The following is a 25,777-nucleotide window of genomic DNA, read 5'->3' on the forward strand; positions in this document are numbered from 1 at the left end:
AGGACCGCAGACTATTTACATAACTTTGAAGTAGACAGTGAAGACACTGAATTAGTTCAAGATTTTCCATACCTTGGCTCAGTCTTTCATCAGAATGGAGCATTCAAGGAAGACATCAGAAGACCAGGACTTTGCTGGGCAGCTATGAAGGAACTAGACAAGACTCTCAAGTGTAAATAAATATGGACTGTATCAACTAATAAAATATGGGTAGACAATGGTACTCTTTGATGAATTGGGATAGCCTGTAATCACCTAGAAAAGAATGCTGAGATCACTAAAAGCCAGCACTGGTTCATCAAAACCAAGTCATGCCAGATTCATCTTATCTCTTTTTCCAATAGAGTTACAAACAAGGCCTTTGACAAGGCCCTCCATGACCTTCTGGTAAACTAGTCAAATGTAGGCTAGATAATATGATTGTAAGATGGATTTGTAATTGGTTGAGCAACCAAACCCAAAGGATGCTCACCAGAGGTTCCTCTTCATCCTGGAAATATGTGACGAGTGGAGTGCCATAAAGAGGGTTCAGTCCTGGGCCAGGGCTATTCAATGTCTCTATGAATAACTTGGATGAAGGTTTACTTTTAGAGGATGTTTATCACGTTTTCAGATGACACCAAATTGTGAGGAACAGCTAATACTCCAGAGGAAATGATCAGAATCCAAAATGAAAAAAGTTGGTGTTTATTTACTTACTTAGGCGATCCCTCGTTATCCGAGTATGATGGCCTTCAAGTGTAGTGTCTTGGCAGTGGATATGTAGATGACTGTAGAGCTCTATCCTTGATCTGTATGTTCTTTTGCAGCGAGGACATCGGCTTCCAGGTGGAAGGTGGTCCCGGTCAGGCTTGGCTTGGCGCGCCTTCCTCTTGGCACGTTTCTCCCTTTCGCCTTCCATTCGTGCCTCTTCAAATTCCACAGCACTGCTGGTCACAGCTGACCTCCAGCTAGAGCGCTCAAGGGCCAAGGCTTCCCAGTTCTCAGTATCTATGCCAGTTTTTAAGATTAGCTTTAAGCCCATCTTTCAATCTCTTTTCCTGTCCATCAACCTTCCGTTTCTGTTCTTGAGTTGGGAGTATAGTACCTGCTTTGGGAGTCCATGATCAGGCATTCAGACAACATGGCCAGTCCAGTGGAGTTGATGGTCTTTGCTTCTTCCAGCATGCTGACATTTGTCCGCCTGTCTTCCCGAGATTTGCAGGATTTTTCAGAGGCAACGCTAGTGGAATCATTCCAGAAGTTGAGTGTGATGTCTGTAGACCACGTTTCACAGGTGTATAACAGGATTGGGAGGACAATAGCTTTATAAACAAGCTGTGGATGTCCCGATCCTCAAACGATCTCTACTTCATTTGGAAAAATGCTGCATTCGCAGAGCTTAGGTGTCAATGTTGAATTTTGTGGAGAGGTGGCTGCCAAGGTACTGGAAATTGTCAACGTTTTCTAACATTACACCATTAAGCTGTATTTCTGTTATTACAGAGGGATGGGCTGGTGACTGCCGAAAGAGCACTTTGGTTTTCTCAATGTTCAATGAAAAGCCATGTTCATATATGGCATTCTCTCCTGATGCTTCGCCCACATCTATGGCAGGCATCCTCAGAGGTTTTGAGGTCTGTTGGAAATTAGGCAAGTGGGGTTTATATATCTGTGGAAGGTTCAGGGTGGGAGAAAGAACTCTTGTTTGCTTGAGGCAAGTGTGAATGTATACACACTTTGCAAGTGTGAATGCAAATATCACAATGTATTGAAAACATTGACTACAAAAATGTGTTGGATATGCAAGTGTTGGATAAGTGAGACTCTACTGTACCATATATTCTCGAGTATAAGCTGACCCAAATATAAGCCAACCAGGACCCTCACCCAAGTATAAGCTGAGGGGGGCTTTTTCGGTCTTAAAAAAGGGCTGAAAAACTATGCTTATACTCGAGTATATACAGTAACTAGAAGTCATTATTAATTACATCTATGGTTCCTTCCCACATTCCTTTTGAAACAAAGTATGGTCACATTCTTGTTACCAGAAATTGGTAGCATGCGATAAGTAACAACTTGTAATTGCAAGTTGTAAAACATTTACAACTTGTAATAATTCTGAATGAAGGTAGGGAATTTTCTTTGAAGAGACCGGCAAGAAATATATCACACCAATATGCAGGGATTTGCTCATGCAAGCATATTGTAAATCTATCTATGAGAATGCTTTCGAATGCTTTGAATTATATAGATTAAATCTGGTTTTCAAGTCAATTTCCAATAAGCCTTTATTGGCATATATGTACAGTAGAGTCTCACTTATCCAACATAAATGGGCCGGCAGAACATTGGATAAGTAAATATGTTGGATAATAAGGAGGGATTAAGGAAAAGCCTATTAAACATCAAATTAGGTTATGATTTTACAAATTACGCACCAAAACAACATGTTATACAACAAATTTGACAGAAAAAGTAGTTCAATACGCAATAATGCTATGTAGTAATTACTGTATTTCAGAATTTAGCACCAAAATATCACGATGTTTTGAAAACATTGACTACAAAAATGCGTTGGATAAGCCAGAACGTTGGATAAGTGAGTGTTGGATGAGTGAGACTCTACTGTATATCAAGGCAGTGTAAAATGCAAAGTATATTATACAATAAAAAACAATTTTAAAAACTTAACGTCACGTTTGTCCAACGTTCAATTAGGAACCTTGCCACTGTGAGGCTACAATTAAAATCTTGAGAATTTAAAAGCATGATTACTTTGTCTGGCTCTGATTGGTATTTCATAGAATCTATAGTTCCTGGTAGAGTGGGTAGTGGAAAAGGATATGTGGGATGGAGTCCAGCTGTCCTGAGTTCCAGAGCTGGTTTTCCCTGAGGACTGTTGGGAAAGATGTTATCCACTGTAGAAGATAACCTGCATCATTTCGTTGCTTTTGTTCATTAGGTTTATTACTTTTATTACACACACATTGAGGCAGGGGAAAGATTGTTTTTGGCTGCTGTGGAGACTAAGACATGTAGCAATGGATTCAAATTGCAGGGGAAAAGATCCCACACCTAAACATTAGGGAATAATGTATTGTCGAAGGCTTTCATGGCCGGAATCACTGGGATGCTGTGAGTTTTCCAGGCTGTATGGCCATATTCCAGAAGTATTATCTCCTGATGTTTCGCCCACATCTATGGCAGGCATCCTCAGAAGTTGTGAGGTCTACTTCTGGAACATGGCCATACAGCCCGGAAAACACACAACAACCCTGTGATTCCAGCCATGAAAGCTTTCGACAACACAATTTTTGAAATGATGCATGAGAATAAGCTTGAGTGTAAGAAAGGGAAGGACAAAAGATGGGGAAGGAACTTGGGATGTTTCAAGCAAGAGGTTGGGTACAAGGGTTGTTGTATGTCTTTTGGGCTGTGTGGCCATGTTCCAGAAGTATTCTCTCATGACGTTTCGCCCACATCTATGGCAGGCATCCTCAGAGGTTGTGAGGTATGGATAAGCTAAGTAAGGAAAGGAAAGAATATATACCTGTGTAGAGTCCAGGTGTGGCAAGAATCCTTTGTCACTGGGAAGCCAGCATTAATGTTTCAGTTAATCACCCTAATTAGCATTGGAAAGGTTTTGTCTCTTGCCTGGGGGCGTCCTTTGTTCAGTCATTAGCTGTCCTCTGCCCTCAGAGTGTTGGTTCCCATCTACTGTTTTGATTTTAGAGTTTTTTAATACTGGTAGCCAGATTTTGTTCATTTTCATGGTTTCCTCCTTTCTGTTGAAGTTGTCCACATGCTTGTGGATTTCAATTGTTTCTCTGTGTAGTCTGACATGATAGTTGTTGGAGTGGTCCAGCATTTCTGTGTTCTCAAATAATATACTGTGTTGGGTACAAATTTGTTAATATGAGGATGCAAACAAAAAAAGAACGGGAAACTATTCTGCTTCTTGAGATGGTTTTTATCCATTTGGAGGCACTTGCAGTTTATGAACTGGTTACTGTCTCTACATGTTTTATATTGCTTCAGTGTCATAATAAAGTGCATCTAATTCACTATAAATGAAATAGTCATGTATTTGAGTGGCGGGTTATATACATGTTGAATGCATGAAAGAAAGTCTCATAACTCTAGCTTGAAATAAAAAATTGGCCTTGGGAAAGCCCAAGCTTGAGTCTGGAACTTTATGCCAAAATTCCATATCAAGTAACAAGGGCCAGGTCTAGACACTGCTTTTGGGAAAAGCCGAGCTTTTCATATGCTTCTGCAAAGGTGTCTAGAGTGGCTTGTAGGCCTTCTTCTGAATGCGCACAGACTACGTTATCATCAGCATATTGGAGTTCTATAACAGATGTTGGACTTTTAGGACTACAATTATGTAGTGTGGAAATCACAGAAATACTGACACCAAAGACAGGCAAGGTATAGAAATATTTAAACCCGTTTTATTTAACGTTTTGTATTTAAAATCAATATTTGACAGACTCTTGTGTTTTGCATGGTCCACGTCTCTTGCTCTTCCCAACACCTCATTGTTGTTTTTTCGACTTTTGAAAGAGGAAAACCACCAATGAAACTTCAAACCCATTTTTGACCAGATTGCGACTTCCAGTTGGGAAAAAAGCACAAGGCAGCTTTGCTTTCTACCCTTCTAATACAGTTTCCCCTCTCCCACTAGCGTCCCCATTTGAGCTAAATATGATTCTGGAAAGTCTTGAAATAATGAAGGAACCAGTATTATTTCGACCAGCTCTTATCCAAGACATGAATTAGATAATGACGATCGGAAAAAGGAGCAAGGTGATACAGAGCAACTTGTGGAAAACTCCGAGGACAATATAACATTTGACCTTTAAAAATCCTCAAAAATATTTAAGTGCTTAACGGCAAAATTGCAACCTATCCATCCCACCAACCCCAGGAAGAGAATTGCCTCATTTACTCTTGGCCATTGGAAGAGTTAAGCACAGTGTCCAAAATTTCAGCAAAAGTTCAATCCAGAGACAGCGTAACCCTAACCCAATCCCTCTTGGAATCCACGGATCCGGCGAGCTAATTGTATGTCTTTGGGGAAGAGGGTGACGCGCTTGGCGTGGATGGAGCAGATGTAGGCGTCCTCCATGAGGTGCACAAGGAAAGCTTCAGCCGCCTGAAGAAAGGAGAAGAGGACAATGAATTTAAACAAAATGAATTACAACAGGGAGAAAGGTACAGCACTAAACGTAGCCAATAAAAAGAGAAAGCACAGATATAGGATGGGAGACATCTGGCTGGAAACAGTCCATGTGAAATGGATCTAGGAGTCTTAGTAAACCACAAGCTGAACATCACTCAACAGTGTGATGCGACAGCTGAAAAGGCCAATGGAATTCTAGGCTGCATCAATAATAACAACACTTTATTTATATTCCGCCCTATCTCCCCAAGGGGACTCAGGGCAGATCACAGTACACATACACGGCAAACATTCAATGCCATTTGGACAGACAGGAAATAACAGAACAGACAGAAAGGAGGTATGTTGTTCTGAAGTCCAATTTTTGGTGCCTTGGAGGTTGAGCTTGGATTCAGTCACGGGGGGGGGGGGGGTGCTGTTGCTCCATTCTCTATGACAAAGAGCCATCAGGACTTCCTCCTTTCACCTTCCTTTTGGTCACTGCATTTGTGTCTTGTTCTTTATGGTGTCGTAAAATACCTCCCCTGCTAATTAGTGGTACCTAATTTCTCTACTTACAGCTCTAAGCTGTTTTTGAACTGCTTAGGTTTTGTGTGTGTGTGTGTCAGGAGCAACCGGAGTTGCTTCTGGAGTGAGAGAAATGGCTGTCTGCAAGGATATTGCCCAGGGGATGCCCGTATGTTTTGATGTTTTTACCATCCTTGTGGGAGGCTTCTCTCATGTCCCCGCATGGAGCTGGAGCTGGGTAGAGGGAGCTCATCTGCACTCTCCCTGGGTGGGATTTGAAGCTGGCAGCCTTCAGGTCAGCAACCCAACCTTCAAGTCACAAGGCTTTTATCCCCTAGGCCACTGTAGGCTCCTTAGGTAAACAGTAAGCTGGGTTTGGCAGTCGGGTGCTCACCCCGACCAGGCTTCGAACTGGGCACCTTTCGGTTAGTAGATCTTATTACTGCTGGTGATTTACGAGCTGTGATACAGCCCAGCCCAAAAGGAGTATAATGTTGAGATCAAGGAAGCCATGGTCCCACTCTATTCTGCTTTGGTCAGACCTCACCTGGAATAACCCTGTGTCTGGTTCTGTAGAAAGCAGTTCACAAAGGAGATGGACAAGCTGGAAGGTATCCAGAAAAGGGCAACCAAAATGATGAAACATTTGAAAACAAAGCCCAACGAGGGAACTACGTGTGTTTATCTTGGAGAAGAGAAGAGGGGACAGGATAACCATGTCTAAATATTTGAAATGATATCATCTCGAGGAGGGGGCAGGCTTGGTTTGTTTTCTTCTGTTGTAGAGCCGAAGACATGGAGCATTGGACTGAAATAGCAGAAAACAAGATTCCACCTAAAAACTGGGAAAAACTTTTTTGATAGTGAGAACTGGTCAACAAAGGAATCTGCTGCTGCCTCGGAGTGTGATGGAGTTTCCTTCTCTTGAGGTTTTTAAGCAGAGGTTGAATGGCCATCTGTCAAGAGTTCTTTGGTTGTGTCTTCCTGCATGGCAGAATGAGGGTGGACTAGATGGCTGTGGAGATCTCCTCCAACACTATGATTCTATGAAGTCTGTAGGTTTCTTACAGCCTTGTGTACTTGCCTTAGTTAAAGGCAGTAGCACGCCCAATAATAAACGTAGGAGTATTTGAAGTGGCATCTAGCTCAGAAAGAAGGAAAGGAGCCAATTTACCAAAACTGGCAACATAACCAGCCTCTCCCCATTTCCTTGTGCCTAAACACTTACCTCCTGTAAAGCAAGCAACGCCATTGCCTGCCACTGCATATCAACCCCCCGGGTGTAATCGAGGCAGATCTCTCGTACCTATACGGTGCAAAGAAACAAGAAAATCAGGATGGCAACTCTTGAGGGGCTAAGGCTGTGGAACAAAGACCCATCAAAAAAACTATTCTCCTTCCTCAGTCTTTAGCCACAGCCTGGAAATGCTCCTTTTCTAGGCTGAAGCTCCCAGAATCTGCTAACTATCCCCTCTGCCACCTAAAAATGTGTGAAGAAATTCTTTTTTCAATGTATTCCTTGAAAAGGCAATACTTAAGACACAATAGGGGCCGTGGTAGCACAGCAGGTTAAACGGCTAGCTGTAAGAAATCTGCTGGCTGGAAGGTCGGCAGTTTGAAGCCGCAAGTCAGGGTGAGCTCCCGACTGTCAGCCCTAGCTTCTGCCAACCTAGCAGTTTGAAAGCATGCAATGTGAGTAGATCAATAGGTACCACCTTGGCGGGAAGGTAAAAGGGCGCCCCATGCAGATATGCTGGCAACACGATCGGAGATGTCTATGGACAACAGGCTCCTTGGCATGGAAAAATGAAACAAGAGCACCTCCCCATGACTGGAGTTGAGCATCACTTCCGGACGCCGGAGATGGAGAAAAGGGGGAAGACTTTTACTTTTGTCTGTGTTGTAGGTCATTGTTCACTGTGTGTAAAAGGCATTGAATGTTTGCCTCATACAGTATGTGTATTGTAATCCACTGAGTCCCTTCAGAGAGATAAAGCAGAATATAAATAAAGTGTATTATTATTATTGTTTGGAGCCCCCAGTGGTGCAGTGGATCAACCCTTGTGTCAGCAGGACTGATGACTTGAAGGTTGTGTTGCTCTGAAGGTTGCTGGTTCAAATCCAACCTGGGGAGAGCGCAGATGAGCTCCCTCTATCAGCTCCAGCTCCATGTGGGGACACGAGAGAAGCCTCCCACAAGGATGGCAAAACATCAAAACATCCAGGTGTTCCCTGGGCAACGTCCTTGCAGACGGCCAATTCTTTCACACCAGAATTAACATGAAAAAAAATGTTTCATGAAAATATTTTAAAATTTACATTAAAAGCTAAAAAAGGGAAAAATATAGAATTAAAACAGGAAGCACAGAATAGAAACATAAAAATGGCTAAGAAAAAGAAATTCTCAATGTCCCTTCTTTTAACAAGGAGGTAAATTTATCCATCTCAGTCCAGTCCATCATGTTTTAGCTTATGACACATTTTTTTTTACAAATATTGAGCATCCTTTATTTTAAAAGCATTGAAACACCAGAAGGAGTTTTGGACTTATGAATACCTGCCTTTGCATATACATATGTACATAAGAAAAAAGAAACTATTTGGGATAAAGGCAGCCTTCAGCTGGGACCCTTGCTCACCATTCTATTCTTGCTTCATCACAGGGAGCACCAGATAGTGTTATCAGGAGACATAACAAAAGCAACAAAACATGGGCACACCACTTTGCTATTTTAAGACATTCACCCAAAACCAGCATTTGCAATCTCAAGGCTAGATTGATTAATCATGCTGTTTATCGTCATTATGCTGACCATGAAGCTCTAGCTGGTACAAAAAAAAAGGTCACAAAAATATCATGAATCACTAGAAATGTATCCCAGCATCTTCTTCTCCGCTGGCCCTTTCGTGTCCTTCATGCCCAACTTGGACTGACATTTCTAGCAGAAGAAACAGCCAGGAAAACTACTTTTGCATTCAAGCAGGCTCTTTAATAACTGACCTTACTAAAATGCTTCTGATCAGATGGAGAAATGCTTCATTATCTTTTATTGGTATGTTATTAACTTTTTCAGCATCAGTTTGCTTTTCTATCTACTTCTCATGTTGATCTATTATCCTAAAACAGACCTGCTTTTTTCCTGGGGCCAAAACTTAAATGCCTCCCTGCAATGTGGTTTCAAGGACTAATCTAGGCAACATTTATGAAGTTTAAACAAAAGTAAGGCAAAAGTTCAAAAATGGGATATATTTCACTGGAGTCAGGAGTTAGCTTAGTGTAGAGTAGGCTATAAGTAACCTGTTGCCTTTTGAAACAAAAAGAAAACAAATCTGTCCTAGGGTGCATCAACACTATAGATTTAATGCAGTATGACACTGCGGGTGGCGCAGGTTAAACCACTGAGCTGATTAACTTGCTGACAAAAGGTCGGCAGTTTGAATCCGGGGAGTGGTGTGAGCTCCCACTGTTAGCCCCAGCTTCTGCCAACTTAGAAGTTCGAAAGCATGCAAATGTGAGTACATCAATAGGTACCGCTCCACTGGGAAGGTAACGGCGCTCCATGCAGTCATGCTGGCCTTGGAGGCGTTTATGGATGACACCGGCTCTTTGCCTTAGAAATGGAGATGAGAACCAACCCCAGAGTCGAACACGACTAGGCTTAATGTCAGGGGAAAACCTTTAACTACCATGGCTCAATGCTAAGGGATCCTGGGAGTTATAGTTTGTTAAGGCACCAGGACTCTTTGTCTGAGAAGACCTTGTAAAACTACGACTCCTGGGATCCCATAACATTGAGCCATGGCAATTAAAGTGGTATCAAACTGTATTAAATCTACAAAGTAGAAGCACCCTAGGTTACCCATTCCCAACATTCTCCAAAAATGATGTTTTGCATCTGGAGTAAAACCCAAGAAAGAAACCCCAAGTCTAAACATTGATTTCTAGACCATGACGAATTTCATATCTTAATAAAGATGACAACAAATGTCGTTTACAGAAATATAATGAATGCATGTATTTGCATTCCAGATTTCTGTTGACTTTTGTCCACCCCATTAATTTCATAACATTTTCTTAAGGGAAAAATGCTCAGAGATGGTTTTGCCAGTCCCTTCCTCTGAAATACAGCCTACAGCATCTGGTTTTCCCAAGTACTAACCAGGGATGACCTTGCTTCCTTTCCAAGATCAGAAAAAATCTGGTGCCTTTACTGTACTGCTTCTAATTACACTATGTAACAAAATTTGAAAGTTTTTCTGTTCCTGGTTTGAAAGTGTTATGTCCTGTTTAATTGTACTTACTTTGAAAGTAGTTGTTCTACTCCAGAAACTTTGTTTTTGTGGCTGCTACAAACTATGTTGAATTAGTTGAGACTCTATGAGATATTCATTGAAAAACTATTACAACATGTGCTGCACGATGTCCCTCCCACAAAAACAAAAGTTTTTGCAATTTAATAAACTTTTTCCATATTTTTATGATAGAACCAATTAGGAAATGACAGTGATAACCCAGGAATAAAAATCATGTTACATAGTATTATTAAAAAGCAGAATATCTGGAAACTTGTAGAGGCAAAAAAATAAAAGGGAGGAGTTATCCCCAGTTTTTAATTCTGTTTCAAAGTAAAGGGATCATGTTTCGAATTAGAAAGAAATATGCAGGCTAAAGATTAAACATTTCAGCAATTGGGCAACTGATCCAAAAGTCATTCCACATTTTGATTGTTCCATGTCTCCTCCCTCTTTAAAATAAACTTTGCTATGATGGAAGGATGCGAATATTTTTCCAAAGCTTGTGTGGCTTTCTGAGACAAATGGCACCACCATGTGGAGACCACATGGATCACAACCAGATACAGAGAAGACATCTGCCTTTGCACTTTTACTACTATACCGTTTAGCCAGCATTGCACCACCTGACTGACATCCATCAGGAAGTATCAGCCTGTAATGAAAGGACCAAGGCATTGACATCTCTGGCCCATCTCCTGTTTGAATATCAGCCAGCACATCAACGCCTTAAATCAAGAAACAGTTTTCTAAGATCTACAGAGATACTCACAGGAACACCTCAGCAAGCAAGAGTCCAAAAGTGGCAGGCTAAAACCCAGAACCTCAATCAGTGGCTGACGCCGGATGAGACTCCCCTCTGGGTACACTGGGTGAGTTGGAAGGCACTGAACAGACTGATCTCTGGCATTACGAGATACAGAGCCAACTTTATGGGGCTACAAAGTGGAGTCCATGACGTGCGAGTGTGGGGAACAGCAAACCACAGACCACCTACTACAATGCAGCCTGAGCCCTGCCACGTGCACAATGCAGGACCTTCTTATGGCAACACCAGAGGCGCTCCAAGTGGCCAGCTACTGGGCAAAGGACATTTAGTATAATGCCAAGTTTATAAAAACTTTGTTTGTTCTTTCAAATGCATTACAACTTGTACCCTAGGTTCCCTTCTTACATGATAAATAACAAATACCATGTGGAGAAACCATACCTTTTCCCTCAAGGAGCAGCCAAAGGAAGGACATGTAAACTGCATCCTAGAGTGCATCTCCAATGTAGAATTAATATAGTTTGACACCGCTTTAACTTCCTAGGCTCAATGCTATGGAATCCTGGGAGTTGCAGTTTAACGTGGTATTTAGCATGACTCACCAAACGACAACTCCAAGGATTCCACGGTATTTATTGTGCCACGGCATTTAAAATGGTATCAAACTGCATTCATTCTATGTTGTAGATACACTTCTAGCTTATTGGTTTCCCAATCTAGAAAGCAATATTCAAATAGCATCTAAATTCTCTCCTGCTTCTTTTGGCCTTTTTTGCCCATCTAAAAAGTTTGAGACTACAGTATTTAAGAAACTTTCAAATCAGTAAGCAAAGGGTGTTTGCGCACAGCATAACTGTAGCAGTTAGTTGTCATGCCTCCATTCTCTAGAATCCTGGGATGTATAGTTCTCTTTAAGAGAGCTCTAGACTACTCTCCTGAACTATGATTGACTGGAGATCTTGATAAATCTCCCCTTATTACTAAACCCCTGATTCCTCAATGTTAGGAATCTTTTCCACAGAAGCAAATACATAATGGTACACACACAAGTCAGAGCAAGTAGGAAAGCTGGCAGAAGGAGGCTTGGAGACATGATGCCAGAATACAACCAGCATAGAGGACTCACCACACGGCCAAAAGGCAACTTCGGAATGAGCAGGTTGGTGCTTTTCTGATATTTTCGGATCTGCAGCATGGCAAGCTGGCCAGGTCGGTATCGTCGCCGACGCCGTGGGGCTGTTCAGAAAAGGGAAAGGCATTAACGACTTAGACGAAGGGTTAGAAGGCACGATCATCAAGTTTGCAGACGACACAAAACTGGGAGGGATAGCTAACACTCCAGAAGACAGGAGCAGAATTCAAAACGATCTTGACAGACTAGAGAGATGGGCCAAAACTAACAAAATGAAGTTCAACAGGGACAAATGCAAGATACTTCACTTCGGCAGAAAAAATGGAAATCAAAGATACAGAATGGGGGATGCCTGGCTTGACAGCAGTGTGTGCGAAAAAGACCTTGGAGTCCTTGTGGACAACAAGTTAAACATGAGCCAACAATGTGATGCGGCTGCTAAAAAAGCCAATGGGATTCTGGCCTGCATCAATAGGGGAATAGCGTCTAGATCCAGGGAAGTCCTGCTCCCCCTCTATTCTGCCTTGGTCAGACCACACCTGGAATACTGTGTCCAATTTTGGGCACCACAGTTGAAGGGAGATGTTGACAAGCTGGAAAGCGTCCAGAGGGCAACTACAATGATTAAGGGTCTGGAGAACAAGCCCTATGAGGAGCGGCTTAAAGAGCTGGGCATGTTTAGCCTGCAGAAGAGAAGGCTGAGAGGAGACATGATAGCCATGTACAAATACGTGAAGGGAAGTCATAGGGAGGAGGGAGCAAGCTTGTTTTCTGCTGCCCTGCAGACTAGGACACGGAACAATGGCTTCAAACTACAGGAAAGGAGATTCCACCTGAACATCAGGAAGAACTTCCTCACTGTGAGGGCTGTTCGACAGTGGAACTCTCTCCCCGGGGCCGTGGTGGAGGCTCCTTCCTTGGAGGCTTTTAAGCAGAGGCTGGATGGCCATCTGTCGGGGGTGCTTTGAATGCGATTTCCTGCTTCTTAGCAGGGGGTTGGACTGGATGGCCCATGTGGTCTCTTCCAACTCTACTATTCTATGATTCTATGATTCTATGAATAGTCACTGGATGCAAAATAAAGCATCACAGAATCCCAGAGTTGGAAAAGATCGCAAGAGCCATCCAGTTCTACCCCCTTCTGCCCTGCAGGAAAACCACAATCAAAACGCGCTTGATAAATGGCCTTCCAGCCTGTTTAAAAACCTCCAAAGGAGACTCCGCCACACTCCCAGGCAGCAGCATATTCCACTGCCAAATAGCTCTGACCACCAAGTTCTTCCTAATGTTTAGGTGGAATCTTTTTTTCCTGCAATTTGAATCCATTACTCCATGTCCTAGTCTCCAGAGCAGCAGACAACAAGCTTGCCCCCTCCTCAATGTGACAGCATTTCAAATACTGAAACATGGCTCTCATTTCCTATCATCGTCTTCTTTTCTCCAAGCAAAACGTACTTAGCCTGTAAGCTGTTCCTTGTAGGGCTTGGCTTTCATACCTTTGATCATTTTGGTCACCTTTCTCTGTATATGTTCCAGCTTGTCCATCTCCTTCCTGAATGGTGTTGTCCAGAAATTGACACAGTATTATCAGGCTTTTAATGAATAATGGCAAAGACGACACGGACTGACTTATGGCTAAAGCACGAGGTTTTTTGGATGAATGGATCTGACTCTATGTTTTAAAAAAAATTTATACTGTGTTTAATACTTTTAATTGATTTTATGTACTGTGTGATTTTGATTTTGTGTAGGCATCAAATTAGTGCCATTGTTGTAAGCCGCCCCGAGTCCCTCCGGGTGAGAAGGGCGGGATATAAATGTTGGAAATAAATAAGTAAATAAATAAATTCCAGGTGAGGTCTGACCAAAGCAGAACAGAATGGAATAGAGTGATTTCCCTCAGTCTTGACACTAGACTGCAATAGAGTTCGCCCAAATTCACATTGGCTTTATCAGACTGTTGATTGATGTTCAGCATGTAGGCTACTAAGACTCCTAGGTACCTTTCACACAGACTGTTTCCAAGCTAAACCTGGGAATGTCATGTTTATTACCAAAGTGTGGTACCATACATTTCTCCCTGTTGACGTTCATTCCTTGTTGGGCGAGTGGGGTTATTAACAAAAGACCCTCACCATGAATGTAACTTATTAGCAGCAGTACTAGTAACCAAAAGTGATAAAAAGAACAAAAACACACACCAATGTTAACTCTTCCTTAGGAAGCTTTTCTTTGTAGTAAAATAATATGGTTGCACTATTTACAAAAATAAGGTTTCCATAACACAAATAACATTCTTTATACTTTTTTCTTTGCTTCCACGCTGGGCTTCTTTCTCATGAAGATAAACAGCTTTGCTCTCACAGAGCCCCCTTTGGATTTGGCCAGTCAACCAATTCCCAAACCACCTAATACTAGTAGCATTAGCCCACATGTTATTAGCTTCTTTGCGAGAATGTTTTGAGCGCCTTGCCAAAGATCGTCCTGAAATTGAGATATACTGTATCTACAGCATTCCCTTCATCTACCAAGCTTGTAATTCCATCAAAAAGACAGAAAAGATTTGTCTGGCATGAGATCTAAAAAATTTTCACATCAAGCCTCAGAACTCACATTTGCTTTCAGAGCAGCTTGAATGTATCCAACACTGGCATACATACATACACATCCCTCCGTGGAATACTGTACATGCTGCCTGGGAATGTGGCAGTTTCCTTCTCTGGGATTCTTTTAGAAACAGGCTGGATGGTCACCTGTTGGAGGTGCTTTGGTGGTGCCTTCCTCCATAAAGAAGGGGGTTGGGCTGGATGACCCTTAGGATCAGTCAGAAATATTAAAAATTAACTACGTTTTTTTTTAATTACAAATATGTGAGTCAAGCACTCAAAGGGTTAAAAAAGCTAGCATCGCCTGAGGAGAGTGAGTAGGTCAAAGCCTCTTAGAGTCTGGTGTCATCCTGAGGAGTGTTAGAAAGCTTCAGAGTTAGCCTCAGTGAGAGAAGGTCTTACTGTGAGAGACGCCTCGGTGTGAGGTAAGCCTCTGTGTGAGAAGGTCTTGCGTGTAAAGCTTCAGCGTGTGAAGCTCCAGTGTGAAGGCTGCTGTGTGTAAAGCTGCTGTGTGAAACTCTTGTGTAAGTTTGTTGTGAGAGGAGGCTCTGTGAGAGCGAAGCTGTTTATCTTCATGAAAAAGAAGCCCAGCGTGCAAACAAAGATGGAAGTATAAAGAACTTTGTGTTGTAGAAACTTTGTTCTTGTAAATAATGCAACTACAGTAGAGTCTCACTTATCCAACACCCACTTATCCAATGTTCTGGATTATCCAACGTATTTTTGTAGTCAGTGTTTTCAATGCATTGTGATATTTTGGTGCTAAATTAGTAAATACAGTAATTATTACATAGCATTACTGCGTATTCAACTACTTTTTCTGACAAATTTGTTGTATAACATGATCATAACCTAATTTGATGTTTAATAGGCTTCTCCTTAATCTCTCCTTATTATCCAACATATTTGCTTATCCAACGTTCTGCCAGCCCGTTTATGTTGGATACGTGAGACTCTACTGTATATTATTTTGCTATAAAGAAAAGTCCCCTAAGGAAGAGCTAACATTGGTCTCTGCGTTTTTGTTCTTTTCATTACTTTTGGCTACTCGTGCTGGGTTACACTACTGCGAATAAGTTACTCTTCTGTGCATTTGTTAATACCGTGTTTCCCCGAAAATAAGACAGTGTCTTATATTAATTTTTGCTCCCAAAGATGCTCTAGGTCTTATTTTCAGGGAATGTCTTATTTTTCCATGAAGAAGAATTCACATTTGTTGTTGAACAAAAAAAAGAACATTTATTGTATACTGTACAGTAGTTGTCATCACAAACCAGCATAACCAGACAAACTGTGAATCCTATCAAGAATTTCTTGGTAATACCATTATTACCATGTACAACACTCTATGGTATGTACATTTATCGATCCTGCATGCTCTGGTGTTCTGTTCGGCGGGCATGCTTCCAAACAAAAACTTTGCTAGGTCTTACTTTTGGGGGAGGCCTTATTTAGCAATTCAGCAAAACCTCTACTAGGTCTTATTTTCCGAGGATGTCTTATTTTAGGGGAAACAGGGTAAGCCCATTTGGCCCACTCTTCCAATTTTATGATTCTTGAGCCCCAAAAGGTTTCACGGCTTCTGACTTAGGTTTTCTCTTGGTCTCGTACTAGAGCTTCTCTTTCTGTCTCAGACCTTGGAGATCTAGAATACATCTTAGCCAAGACAAACTGTTAATTCATTCCAGATTGTACAAATTGTGCCGATCAAGATTACTTGTCCGCATTCCCATGCGTAAATAGCTGGAAGCAAAAACCCACCAAGAAGCCTGATTGCAAATGACACTGGCATGATTGTTCTCAACTCTTTCCCCGTATTTAGGTTTATTTCACATGGAACTCAAATGAGATCCGAACTTCCAGCCAACTGCGCATCTTTTTTAAATCAATGTCCGGCAAAGATTCCAAACATTCCCAAGGCCAGTGTCACATCACTGCTGGTTCGTCTCGCCTTGCCTCAAAATGTCAGCCCTATAAACCTTTATCTGCATGAGTTACAGATTCCCAAAATATTTATGCAATGAAAAGACTGTCCCGGTTGAATTACATCTGTTCTGTGAAGTTGTTCATAAACTTTTAGAAAAGCAATTTGGCTTTTGTGACCTCTTGACAGCTAAGAGGGATATATTGAAAAGATAACATTTGCTCATCTGATAGCCAAGGGATTTAAGTGTTTACAATATTCAAAGGAGTGGATTACCAATGCAAATGGGTTGTCCAAATGGATTTATCATCAGACATTTTTCCTGCTTTTTTGAAATTTATGAATTTTATTTTAATTCCATCCCCTTATTGCTTTAATGTTAGAACTTGACAATGGGTAACTGAGAACCTTAAACAAAGGAATCTTGTAGCAGCTTTGGGGTGCATCTACACTGTAAAATTAATGCAGTTTGATACCACCTTAACTGCCCTGACTAAGTGCTATGGGATTATAGGTGTTGATGTTCCTTCCCTCCATTTTCACACAAATAACTATTTTTCCCTCTTCCAACAAAATTTCTCTTCAGTCCCCAAACTTTATCCATTGCAGCAACTTCAAACTTCAGTTGAGTATTTGGAAAAAATAGTTAAGCCATGTAACAACAGGATGTAACAGGATCAAGTTTGACATCACTTTCACTGCCCCGGCACAATGCTATGGAATTATGGGAGCTGTAGTTTTACAAGATCTTTAGCCTTCTCTACAAAGGGAGGTGTTGCCTCCCCAAATTACAAATACAGTAGAGTCTCACTTATCCAACCTTCACTTATCCAATGTTCTGTATTATCCAAGGCAGTCTGCCTTTTAGTAGTCAATGTTTTTGTAGTAAATGCTGCAATGTTTTGGTGCTAAATTCGTAAATACAGTACAGCGTTCCCTCACTACTTCGCAGTTCACTTTTCGCGGATTTGCTATATCGCGGTTTTTCAATAAACTCTAAAAGACTATTATAAATCATAAAAAATTACAATTTACAGCCTAAGGAAGGGAGGAAGGAGAAACCAAAGGGAGAGAAAAGGAGCCCACGCAGCAACGGGAGGAAAAGGAGGCAATTTATCAACACAGGATTCGTTGATAAAGACTTAAAATAGTGTATAACTACTAAAATAATGAGTAATATTAAAATAAATATAGTATCCTTACTTCACTGATTTTTGCTTATTGCGGGTGGTCCTGGAACCTAACCCCAGCAATAAGTGAGGGAACACTGCAATTACTACATAACATTACTGTGTATTGAACTGCTTTTTCTGTCAATTTGTTGTAAAACATGATGTTTTGGTGCTTAATTTGTAAAATCATAATGTAATGACAATTTGGATAATCCTCCCCTTCCTGATGATTTTGACAAACTAGCACTTTGGCCCAGGTTTTTCTGGATTTTATCCAAGATTTTATCTTTTGTCCTTGAATGTGATTTTTATGACTTGTTTTATTGTTATTTGATCTGTTTTATTGCTTTGTTTTATTGTTGTGGACTGGGCTTGGCCCCATATAAGCCGCCCCAAGTCCCTTCGGGGAGATGGGGCGGGGTATAAAAATAAAATAATTATTATTATTATTATTATGTTTAATATGCTTTTTTCTTAACCCCTCCCTATTATTCAACATTTTCGCTTATCCAATGTTCTGCCGGCCCATTTATCTTGGATAAGTGAGACTCTACTGTACCACAATTCTGTAGCATTGAGCTGTGGCAGTTCAATTGGTGTCAAACTGCATTCATTCAACAGTGTAGCCACACCTAAGGAGACCAAATGGTCCATCTGCAGTAAATGATTTTTTTTTTATTTCTAAAAATATTTGGAGAAGATTGGTGGAAGATGCATGCCAAAGAACTGCATGCGATGCCAAAATGCACCATTGACCGAGGAGAAGCATTCTCCTCCTCTGTTTTCCTCCCCAAAATTGGAACTCGGTGTATCTTACTTCCTCCTTCCGCAGCGGGTTGTCGCCTGCGAGAAGCCCGCGGAGAGCGTCGAGGCGACCGGCCTCTTCGTGGAGATCTCCCTGTGCCTCGGCCTGGAGATCTCCCAGTGCCTCGACGTGGAGGCGTTGTAGGGTTTCTCCTGGAACTGGGGCCGGGAGGTGTGTCACGCTGCATGGCTCCTAGAAGCAAAAATAATAGTGGTCAGAGCGGGATTTCGGTGACATTGGCTGCTTAGGATCGTATTTTAAACAGCCAGTATGATGTAGTAGCTTGAGCATTGCGCTACAACTCTGGAGACCGGATTTCAAATCCCCCCTCAGTCATGGAAACCCATTGGGCAAGTCACACTCTCTCAGGCTCAGAGGAAGGCAAAGGAAAAACAAATCTTTCCAAGAAAACCTCATGATAGGTCGCTATTGGGTTGCCTTAAGTTGGAAATGACTTCACGGCATGCAATCACAGTACAGTAGAGTCTCGCTTATCCAACCATCGCTTATCCAAAGTTCTGTATTATCCAACACAGTCTGCCTTTTAGTTGTCAATGTTTTTGTTAGTCAATGTTTTAAATACATTGCGATGTTTTGGTGCTAAATTCATAAATACAGTAATTACTACATAACGTTACTGTGTATTGAACTGCTTTTTCTGTCGATTTGTTGTAAAACATGATGTTTTGGTGCTTAATTTGTGAAATCATAACGTAATTTGACATTTAATAGGTTTTTTCCTTAATCCCTCATTATTATCCCAGATTTTTGCTTATCCAACGTTCTGCTGGCCCATTTATGTTGGATAAGCAAGACTCTACTGTACTTTCTTTGTACAACTTAAAAAGGTAAGGTAAAGGTTTCCCCTGACGTTAAGTCCAGTCGTGACCGACTGAGGGGTTTGTGCTTATCTCCATTTCTAAGCTGAAGAGCCGGCGTTGTCCATAGACATCTCCAAGGTCATGTGGCCAGCATGACTGCATGGAGCGCCGTTACCTTCCCGCCAGATTGATCTACTCACATTTGCATGTTTTCGAACTGCTAGGTTAGCAGGAGCTGGGGCTAACAGTAGGCACTCCTTCCGCTCCTGGGATTTGAACCTGGCACCTTTCGGTCCACAAGTTCAACTTAAATAAATGTATCCAAACCCACTCATGATATATGTGTTCAGATTCAGATGGAAATCTCATTTAAGTTCTGTTGGATTTAATCATAGCCTCTCTGAGTTGAAAGAGATCACAAAGACCACCCAGTCAAACCCCCTGCCATCAAGGAAAATACATTCAAAGCATTACAGACAGATGGCCATCCAACCTCTGCTTAAAAAGGAGATAAGATAAGCATATTAAATTCTTTTTGCACATTGTGCCAGGGCTTTAATTGTGCTTCTTTTTTTTACTTGGGTGATAAAAAGCCCTAGCAGACTGTGCAAAAAGAATATGTGAAGTTAGAGGTAAAACTACCAATGAAACCGGAATTATGGTTATTAGGGATTCATGAACAAAAACTAGAAGCAAATAAAGACAAACTCTTGTTTTTATTAATGACGGCAGCAAGGATATGCTATGCGAGGGTGTGGAAAAAAACTGAAATCCCTAAAGAAGAAGATTGGTTGAAAAAAATACAGGATATAAAAAATATGGACAGGCTTACCTTCCTACTATCAAAAAGCAAGGGAAACCCGATAAAGGAAACAGACTAGGGCAGTGTAACAAAATATCTAGAAGAAAATTTAAAAAAATAAGAGAGAGAAAAAAAAATACAGGATATAGATAGAATGAATAAACAAATAAAAAAAATAGAATAACAATAAAGACAAAGAAAGACAGGTCCATTAAAAATTAATAGTGGAAATAATAGAAGTAGAGAATGAGAGGGAACCCCCACCGGGAATGGAAGAAGGACAAGGAAAAAGAGCTTCAGAGAAAAGATGAAAAAAAGAATAAAGAAGGAAAAGGAAAGAAAACCTCCATGATGATGCTTGGAAGTCAAAAAATTCATCACCCTTTTGTTTTGTTTTTTGTCTTTTTCTTATTTTCTTTTTTTTTCTTTTCTTTCTTCTTTCCTACTATCTTCCTTTCCTCTCTCTCCTATTCAGATCTCTCTAATTTTGCTATCTTCTTATTCGTATTTTAATATGTTAATGGAAAACTTCAATAAAGATTATTTTACCCCCCAAAAAAAAAAGAATGTGAAGCCCTCCTCCTCCAAGGTGAACTAAACCACCTAAACTGGGCTCTAAAGGCCAATGGATACTCCACCACAGACATGAGAAGAGCTGCAAGGCCAAGAACAAGCCACGAGAGTCAAGATAAAGACCCAACCAGAGGAAAAGTGTTCTTGCCATACATCAAGGGAACCACTGACCGCATAGGGAAGTTGATGAAGAAAAACAACCTACAAACTACCTACAGATTCACAAAGAAAATCCAACAGATACTGTGTTCAGCAAAGTACAAGAAGGATCCTCTCACCTCTGCAGGAGTCTACCGTATACCGTGCAGCTGTGGACAAGTCTACAGAGGGACCACCAAATGCAGCATTCACCAGGCACAAATCAAGTAACATGAAAGGCACTACAGACTAACTCAACCAGAAAAGTCAGTCATAACAGAGCATCTGATTAACCAACTTAGAAGACTAGACATAATGTCAGAGGAAAACCTTTAGCTTTAGGTGGTTTTTTGGGGGGGGTTTTTTGGGGGGGGGGGGCAATTGAAATAACAGTTATGAAGATCTGCTATATGATGAACCAATCTGGACATAGCATATTATTTGATGACACAGAAATGCTCTAACAACCACTTTGTCAGACTACACAGAGAAGCCACTGAAATCCACAAGCATATGGACAATTTCAACAGAAAGGAGGAAAGCATGAAAATGAACAAAATCTGGCTGCCAATGTTTAAAAAAAAAAAGCCTCTAAAATCAGGACAGTAAATAAAGAACAACACTCAGAAAACAGGGGAATTCGAGACAAGAAACAATCAGGGCCAGCTAACACCTCCCAACAAAAGATTCCCCAGGTAGGAAGCAGCCAGACCTTGAAGCTACAAGGCTTTTCAATGCTAATCAAAGTGATTAATTGACACATTCACACTTGCCTCCAACGGACAAGAGTTGTTTCTCGCATCCTGGACCTTCCACAGATATATAAGCCCCACTTGCCTAGTTTCCAACAGACATCACAACCTCTGAGGATGCCTGCCATAGATGTGGGTGAAACATCAGGAGAAAATGCTTCTGGAACATGGCCATACAGCCCAGAAAACTCATAGCAATCCAGTGATTCTAGCCATTTATTTATTTCGTGTCAAAAGCATTGTACAACAAATACATTTCAAAATGAAAAAAAAAAGGAAATCACAAGCAACTAAATAGTTTTGGATCAAAAGCGGGCAACAGCAACCGCATTGTCCATAGCTTTAAACAACTCCTCCTCCGTACATGAGGCAGGGCATTGTGGGCAAGCATACATATGCTGAGTTGTTTGTTCAGCTCCACAGTCACACAAGGTGGAGGATTCCTCCAGGTAGTGCCACCTTGCCAAGTTAGCCATGAAAGCCTTCAACAATACAGATAAGCATATTGCAGCCTGACAGCACAGAACTATATTTGTTCCATTTAAGTTTAGGGAAATTCAATTCATGGTAACTGCATACAGGACTATAGTTTTAGTATGTTATCACATACAAATAGACTGAAGTTCCATATTATAGTGTATGTTCAAATTATTCCCACCTTAGTGTGATACAAACTCAGGGTTCATGGCAAATTTTTCTCAGAGTGTGCTTATCATTGCTTTCCTTAGAGGCTGAAAGAGAGTTACTTGCCCAGAGTTACTCAATGGGCTTCCATGGCTGAGCAGAGATTTGGAGAAAAGCGGACTATATAACTGGCTGAACATCCCTTATCTTGCAATTCCGAAAGCCACCAAAATCCAAAATTGCCTGCATGGGTAGCTGACATGATAGTGTTTTGAGATCTTTGCTTGCTGGCTTGCTGGTTTGCTTTTTGAATTAAATTTCATTACATTTTCAAACATGGAATTTAAATCCAACACATTAAATTTTAAAAGAACATCACAAGCACTAAAATAGAAAACAAATGGATCAAATCCAAAGATTTCCGTAACTTTCCCCATCACCCCTGCTAATTAAAACACTTCAGCTTTCTGATGGTTCAGTGAACACAGACTTTGTTTCATGGACAAAATTATTACAATTAGTATACTAAATTACCTTCAGGGTACGGTATGGGTCTAAGGTACATATGAAAAATGGTTTTCATGTCTAGACCTGGGTCTCATCTCCAAGATATATCATATACATAGATAAAGATAAAGGTTTCCCCTTGACATTAAGTCTTGTTGTGTCTGACTCTGGGGGTTGGTGCTCATCTCCATTTCTAAGCCGAAGAGCCGGCATTGTCCGTAGACACCTCCAAGGTCATGTGGCCAGCATGACTGCATGGAGCGCCATTATCTTCCTGCCAGAGCGGTACCTATTGATCTACTCACATTTGCATGTTTTCAAACTGCTACTGTGTTTCCCCGAAAATAAGATAGTATCTTATATTAATTTTTGCTCCCAAAGTTGCGCTAGGTCTTATTTTTAGGGGATGTCTTATTTTTCCATGAAGAAGAATTCACATTTATTGTTGAACAAAAACATGAACATTTATTATATACTGTACAGTAGTTGTCATCACAAACCAGCATAACCTGACAAACTCTGAATCCTATCAAGAATTTCTTGTTACTACCAATATTTCCATGTACAACACTCTATGGTACGTACATTTACCGATCCTGGATGCTCTGGTGTTCTGTTTGGCGGGCATGCTTCCAAACAAAAACTTTGCTAGGGCTTACTTTCAGGGGAGGCTTTATATTTAGCAATTCAGCAAAACCTCTACTAGGTCTTATTTTCTGGGGATGTCTTATTTTAGGGGAAACAGGGTAGATTGGCAGAAGCTGGGGCTAACAGCAGGCGCTCATTCCGCTCCCTGGATTTGAACCTGCGACCTTTCAGTCCGCAAGTTCAGCAGCTCAGCTCTTTAACATGGTGCGCCATCAAGGCCCCCCCCTATCATATACATACATACATACATACATACATACATACATACAATTGTGTGTGTGTATATACATACATTGTACACACACACACATTGTATTTCTTCACTCCTAAACATCTCCAAAAACAGGGTGCATCTTAGAATCACAGGCACTTTTCTTATATATAAATTAAGACCTTTTTAAAATATCGATAGTGTGCATCTCAATAACATCTTAAAATATGGTATTGGCAAACATTCCAAAATCCCTTCTGCACAATTCCCTCGCCCTTTTGACCCTAATCTCACCTGATAAGGGATACTCAGCCTGTACTGTTATCAAACTCCTTTAGTAAAATGGGACAAACACGTGCTCTATAACATCACTTCTGAAATATTTGGCCCAGTGAAATTAGGGGTGTATCTACATTGGAGAACTCATGCAGTTTGGCGCCGCATGAACTACCATGTTATGGAATCCAGGGCACTGGAGCAGAGAACAACTTCTAGGATTCCATGTAATAGTAATAATAATAATAACAATAACAACAATACATCACACAATCCTAAACGCTTGGGAAGTGTGTGACTTATGATTTTGTGATACGAAATCCAGCATATATATATCTCATTTACTGTGTCATACTGTGTCTTTGTGTCAATAACAATAATAATAATAAACTTTATACCCTGCCACAATCTCCCCGAAGGGACTTGAGGCGGCTCACAAAAGCACTCAAGAGTGCAAGCACACAAAATACAACAAGGGCATAACAATAACACAAATGCAACAACACAATAGCAATAACAGGTTTTATATATATCTTTTAAATGCCATGGTTCAAAATATGATGGAATACTATATAATACAATATATATTATATATATATATATAGTATGTGTGTATATGTATATGTGTGTATATATATGTATATGTGTGTGTGTGTGTGTATATATATATATATATATATATATATATGAGAGAGAGAGAGAGAGAGAGAGAGAGAGAGAAAGCGAGAGTATTCCATCGTGTTTTGAGCCATGGCATTTAAAAGTGGTGTCAAACTGCGTTAATTCTACAGTGCAGATGCACCCTGGGCGGGTATCTGTGACGTCAGGCCGCACTACCCAAAGCTGGACGTTCTCACCTCCTGCAACGAGTCAAAAGCAGTTGTTGTTCCTCTCTCTCCAGTTCCTTCTGTTCGAATTTGCGCGCCAGGTTCCAAACCCCGCCCCCTCCTGAAAAGCCAGCCAATCCGCTCCGCTAACGACGTCTTTCGAATCTTCACAAACCGGGAAGCACAATCAGCATTCTGACCAATGGGAATGAAAACTAGGGCTCAGTTTGTTGCGTCACAGACTTTCCCCGACTCTTGATGGTGATTGGCTGCGGTTGGTGTGAGAGGGAGAATGACAGCTAAAAGAGGGCGGGCCAAAGAGCCTTTCTGCTGTTAGGAATTGTGGGAGTTGAAGTTTTTAAATAGAGGGCTTGGATTGTGTCTTCCTGCATGGCTGAATGGCGTTGGACTGGATGGCCTTTGTGGTCTCTTCCAACTCTGATGAGATTCTCAATGTGTTTTGGCCTAGAACTCTCATCATCTCCATGAAGCATGGCACTGGGAAGGGATTCTGCAGTTACAGGCTTTAGCTTTAAGCAGTTTTATGGATGTGTTGTCAAAGGCTTTCATAGCCAGAATCACTGGGTTGCTGTGAGTTTTCCGGGCTGTATGGCCATGTTCCAGAAGCATTCTCTCCTGACGTTTCGCCCACATCTATGGCAGGCATCCTCAGAGGTTGTGAGGTCTGATGATGCCTGCCATAGATGTGTGTGAAACGTCAGGAGAGAATGCTTCTGGAACATGGCCATACAGCCTGGAAAACTCACAGCAAACCAGATTTATGGATTTTAACAATTTTTTTAAAAAAAATACCATTGATGTTTAATTCTGTTTCAATGTGGATTTTAAATTGTATTGAAATGCTTTTAATGTCATGCGCTTTGAAGAGAGAAAGCGGGATATAAATAGACATAATAGCATCTAGATGCTGTTTTTATGTACAGTAGAGTCTCACTTATCAAACATAAACGGGCCGACAGAATGTTGGATAAGCGAATATGTTGGATAATAAGGAGGCGTTAAGGAAAAGCCTATTAAATATCAAATTAGGTTATGATTTTACAAATGAAACACCAAAACATCATGTTAGACAACAAATTTGGCAGAAAAAGTAGTTCAATACGCAATAATGCTATGTAGTAATTACTGTATTTATGAATTTAGCACCAAAATATCACGATATATTGAAAACATTGACTACAAAAATGCGTTGGATAATCCAG

At 40.9% G+C, this 25,777-nt stretch overlaps 1 protein-coding gene across 2 annotated transcripts; it reads right to left on the minus strand.

Annotated features, from left to right (window-relative positions):
* Positions 1–4,416: 4,416 nt before the first annotated feature.
* Positions 4,417–24,749, minus strand: cenpa (centromere protein A). Of its 2 annotated transcripts, XM_008105876.3 has the most exons (5): positions 24,585–24,738; positions 18,388–18,567; positions 11,863–11,972; positions 6,903–6,980; positions 4,417–5,140 (listed from the first exon to the last, which is right to left on the minus strand). In XM_008105876.3, the coding sequence occupies exons 2-5, from the start codon at positions 18,560–18,562 to the stop codon at positions 5,006–5,008; spliced, it is 498 nt and encodes a 165-aa protein (XP_008104083.1). In that variant the 5' UTR covers positions 18,563–18,567; positions 24,585–24,738; the 3' UTR covers positions 4,417–5,005. The 2 variants fall into 2 exon arrangements, with proteins under 2 accessions (XP_008104083.1, XP_008104084.1); XM_008105877.3 differs by lacking the exon at positions 6,903–6,980 and having other exon boundaries at positions 24,585–24,749.
* Positions 24,750–25,777: the final 1,028 nt, after the last annotated feature.

The sequence above is a fragment of the Anolis carolinensis genome, chromosome 2 (assembly GCF_035594765.1).
Source record: "Anolis carolinensis isolate JA03-04 chromosome 2, rAnoCar3.1.pri, whole genome shotgun sequence".
NCBI classification, from domain to species: domain Eukaryota; kingdom Metazoa; phylum Chordata; class Lepidosauria; order Squamata; family Dactyloidae; genus Anolis; species Anolis carolinensis.

What these genes read in the sequence shown, in the direction of transcription:
- cenpa (XM_008105876.3), bottom strand. Translation starts at nt 18,562, where the DNA reads ATGCAGCGTGACACACCTCCCGGCCCCAGTTCCAGGAGAAACCCTACA. An exon ending in ACCCGCTGCGGAAGGAGGAA is followed by an intron (nt 11,973 to 18,387) that starts GTAAGATACACC and finishes TTTTCTGAACAG; the next exon opens with CCCCACGGCGTCGGCGACGA. An exon ending in CGTTGCTTGCTTTACAGGAG is followed by an intron (nt 5,141 to 6,902) that starts GTAAGTGTTTAG and finishes TCCTTTCTTCAG; the next exon opens with GCGGCTGAAGCTTTCCTTGT.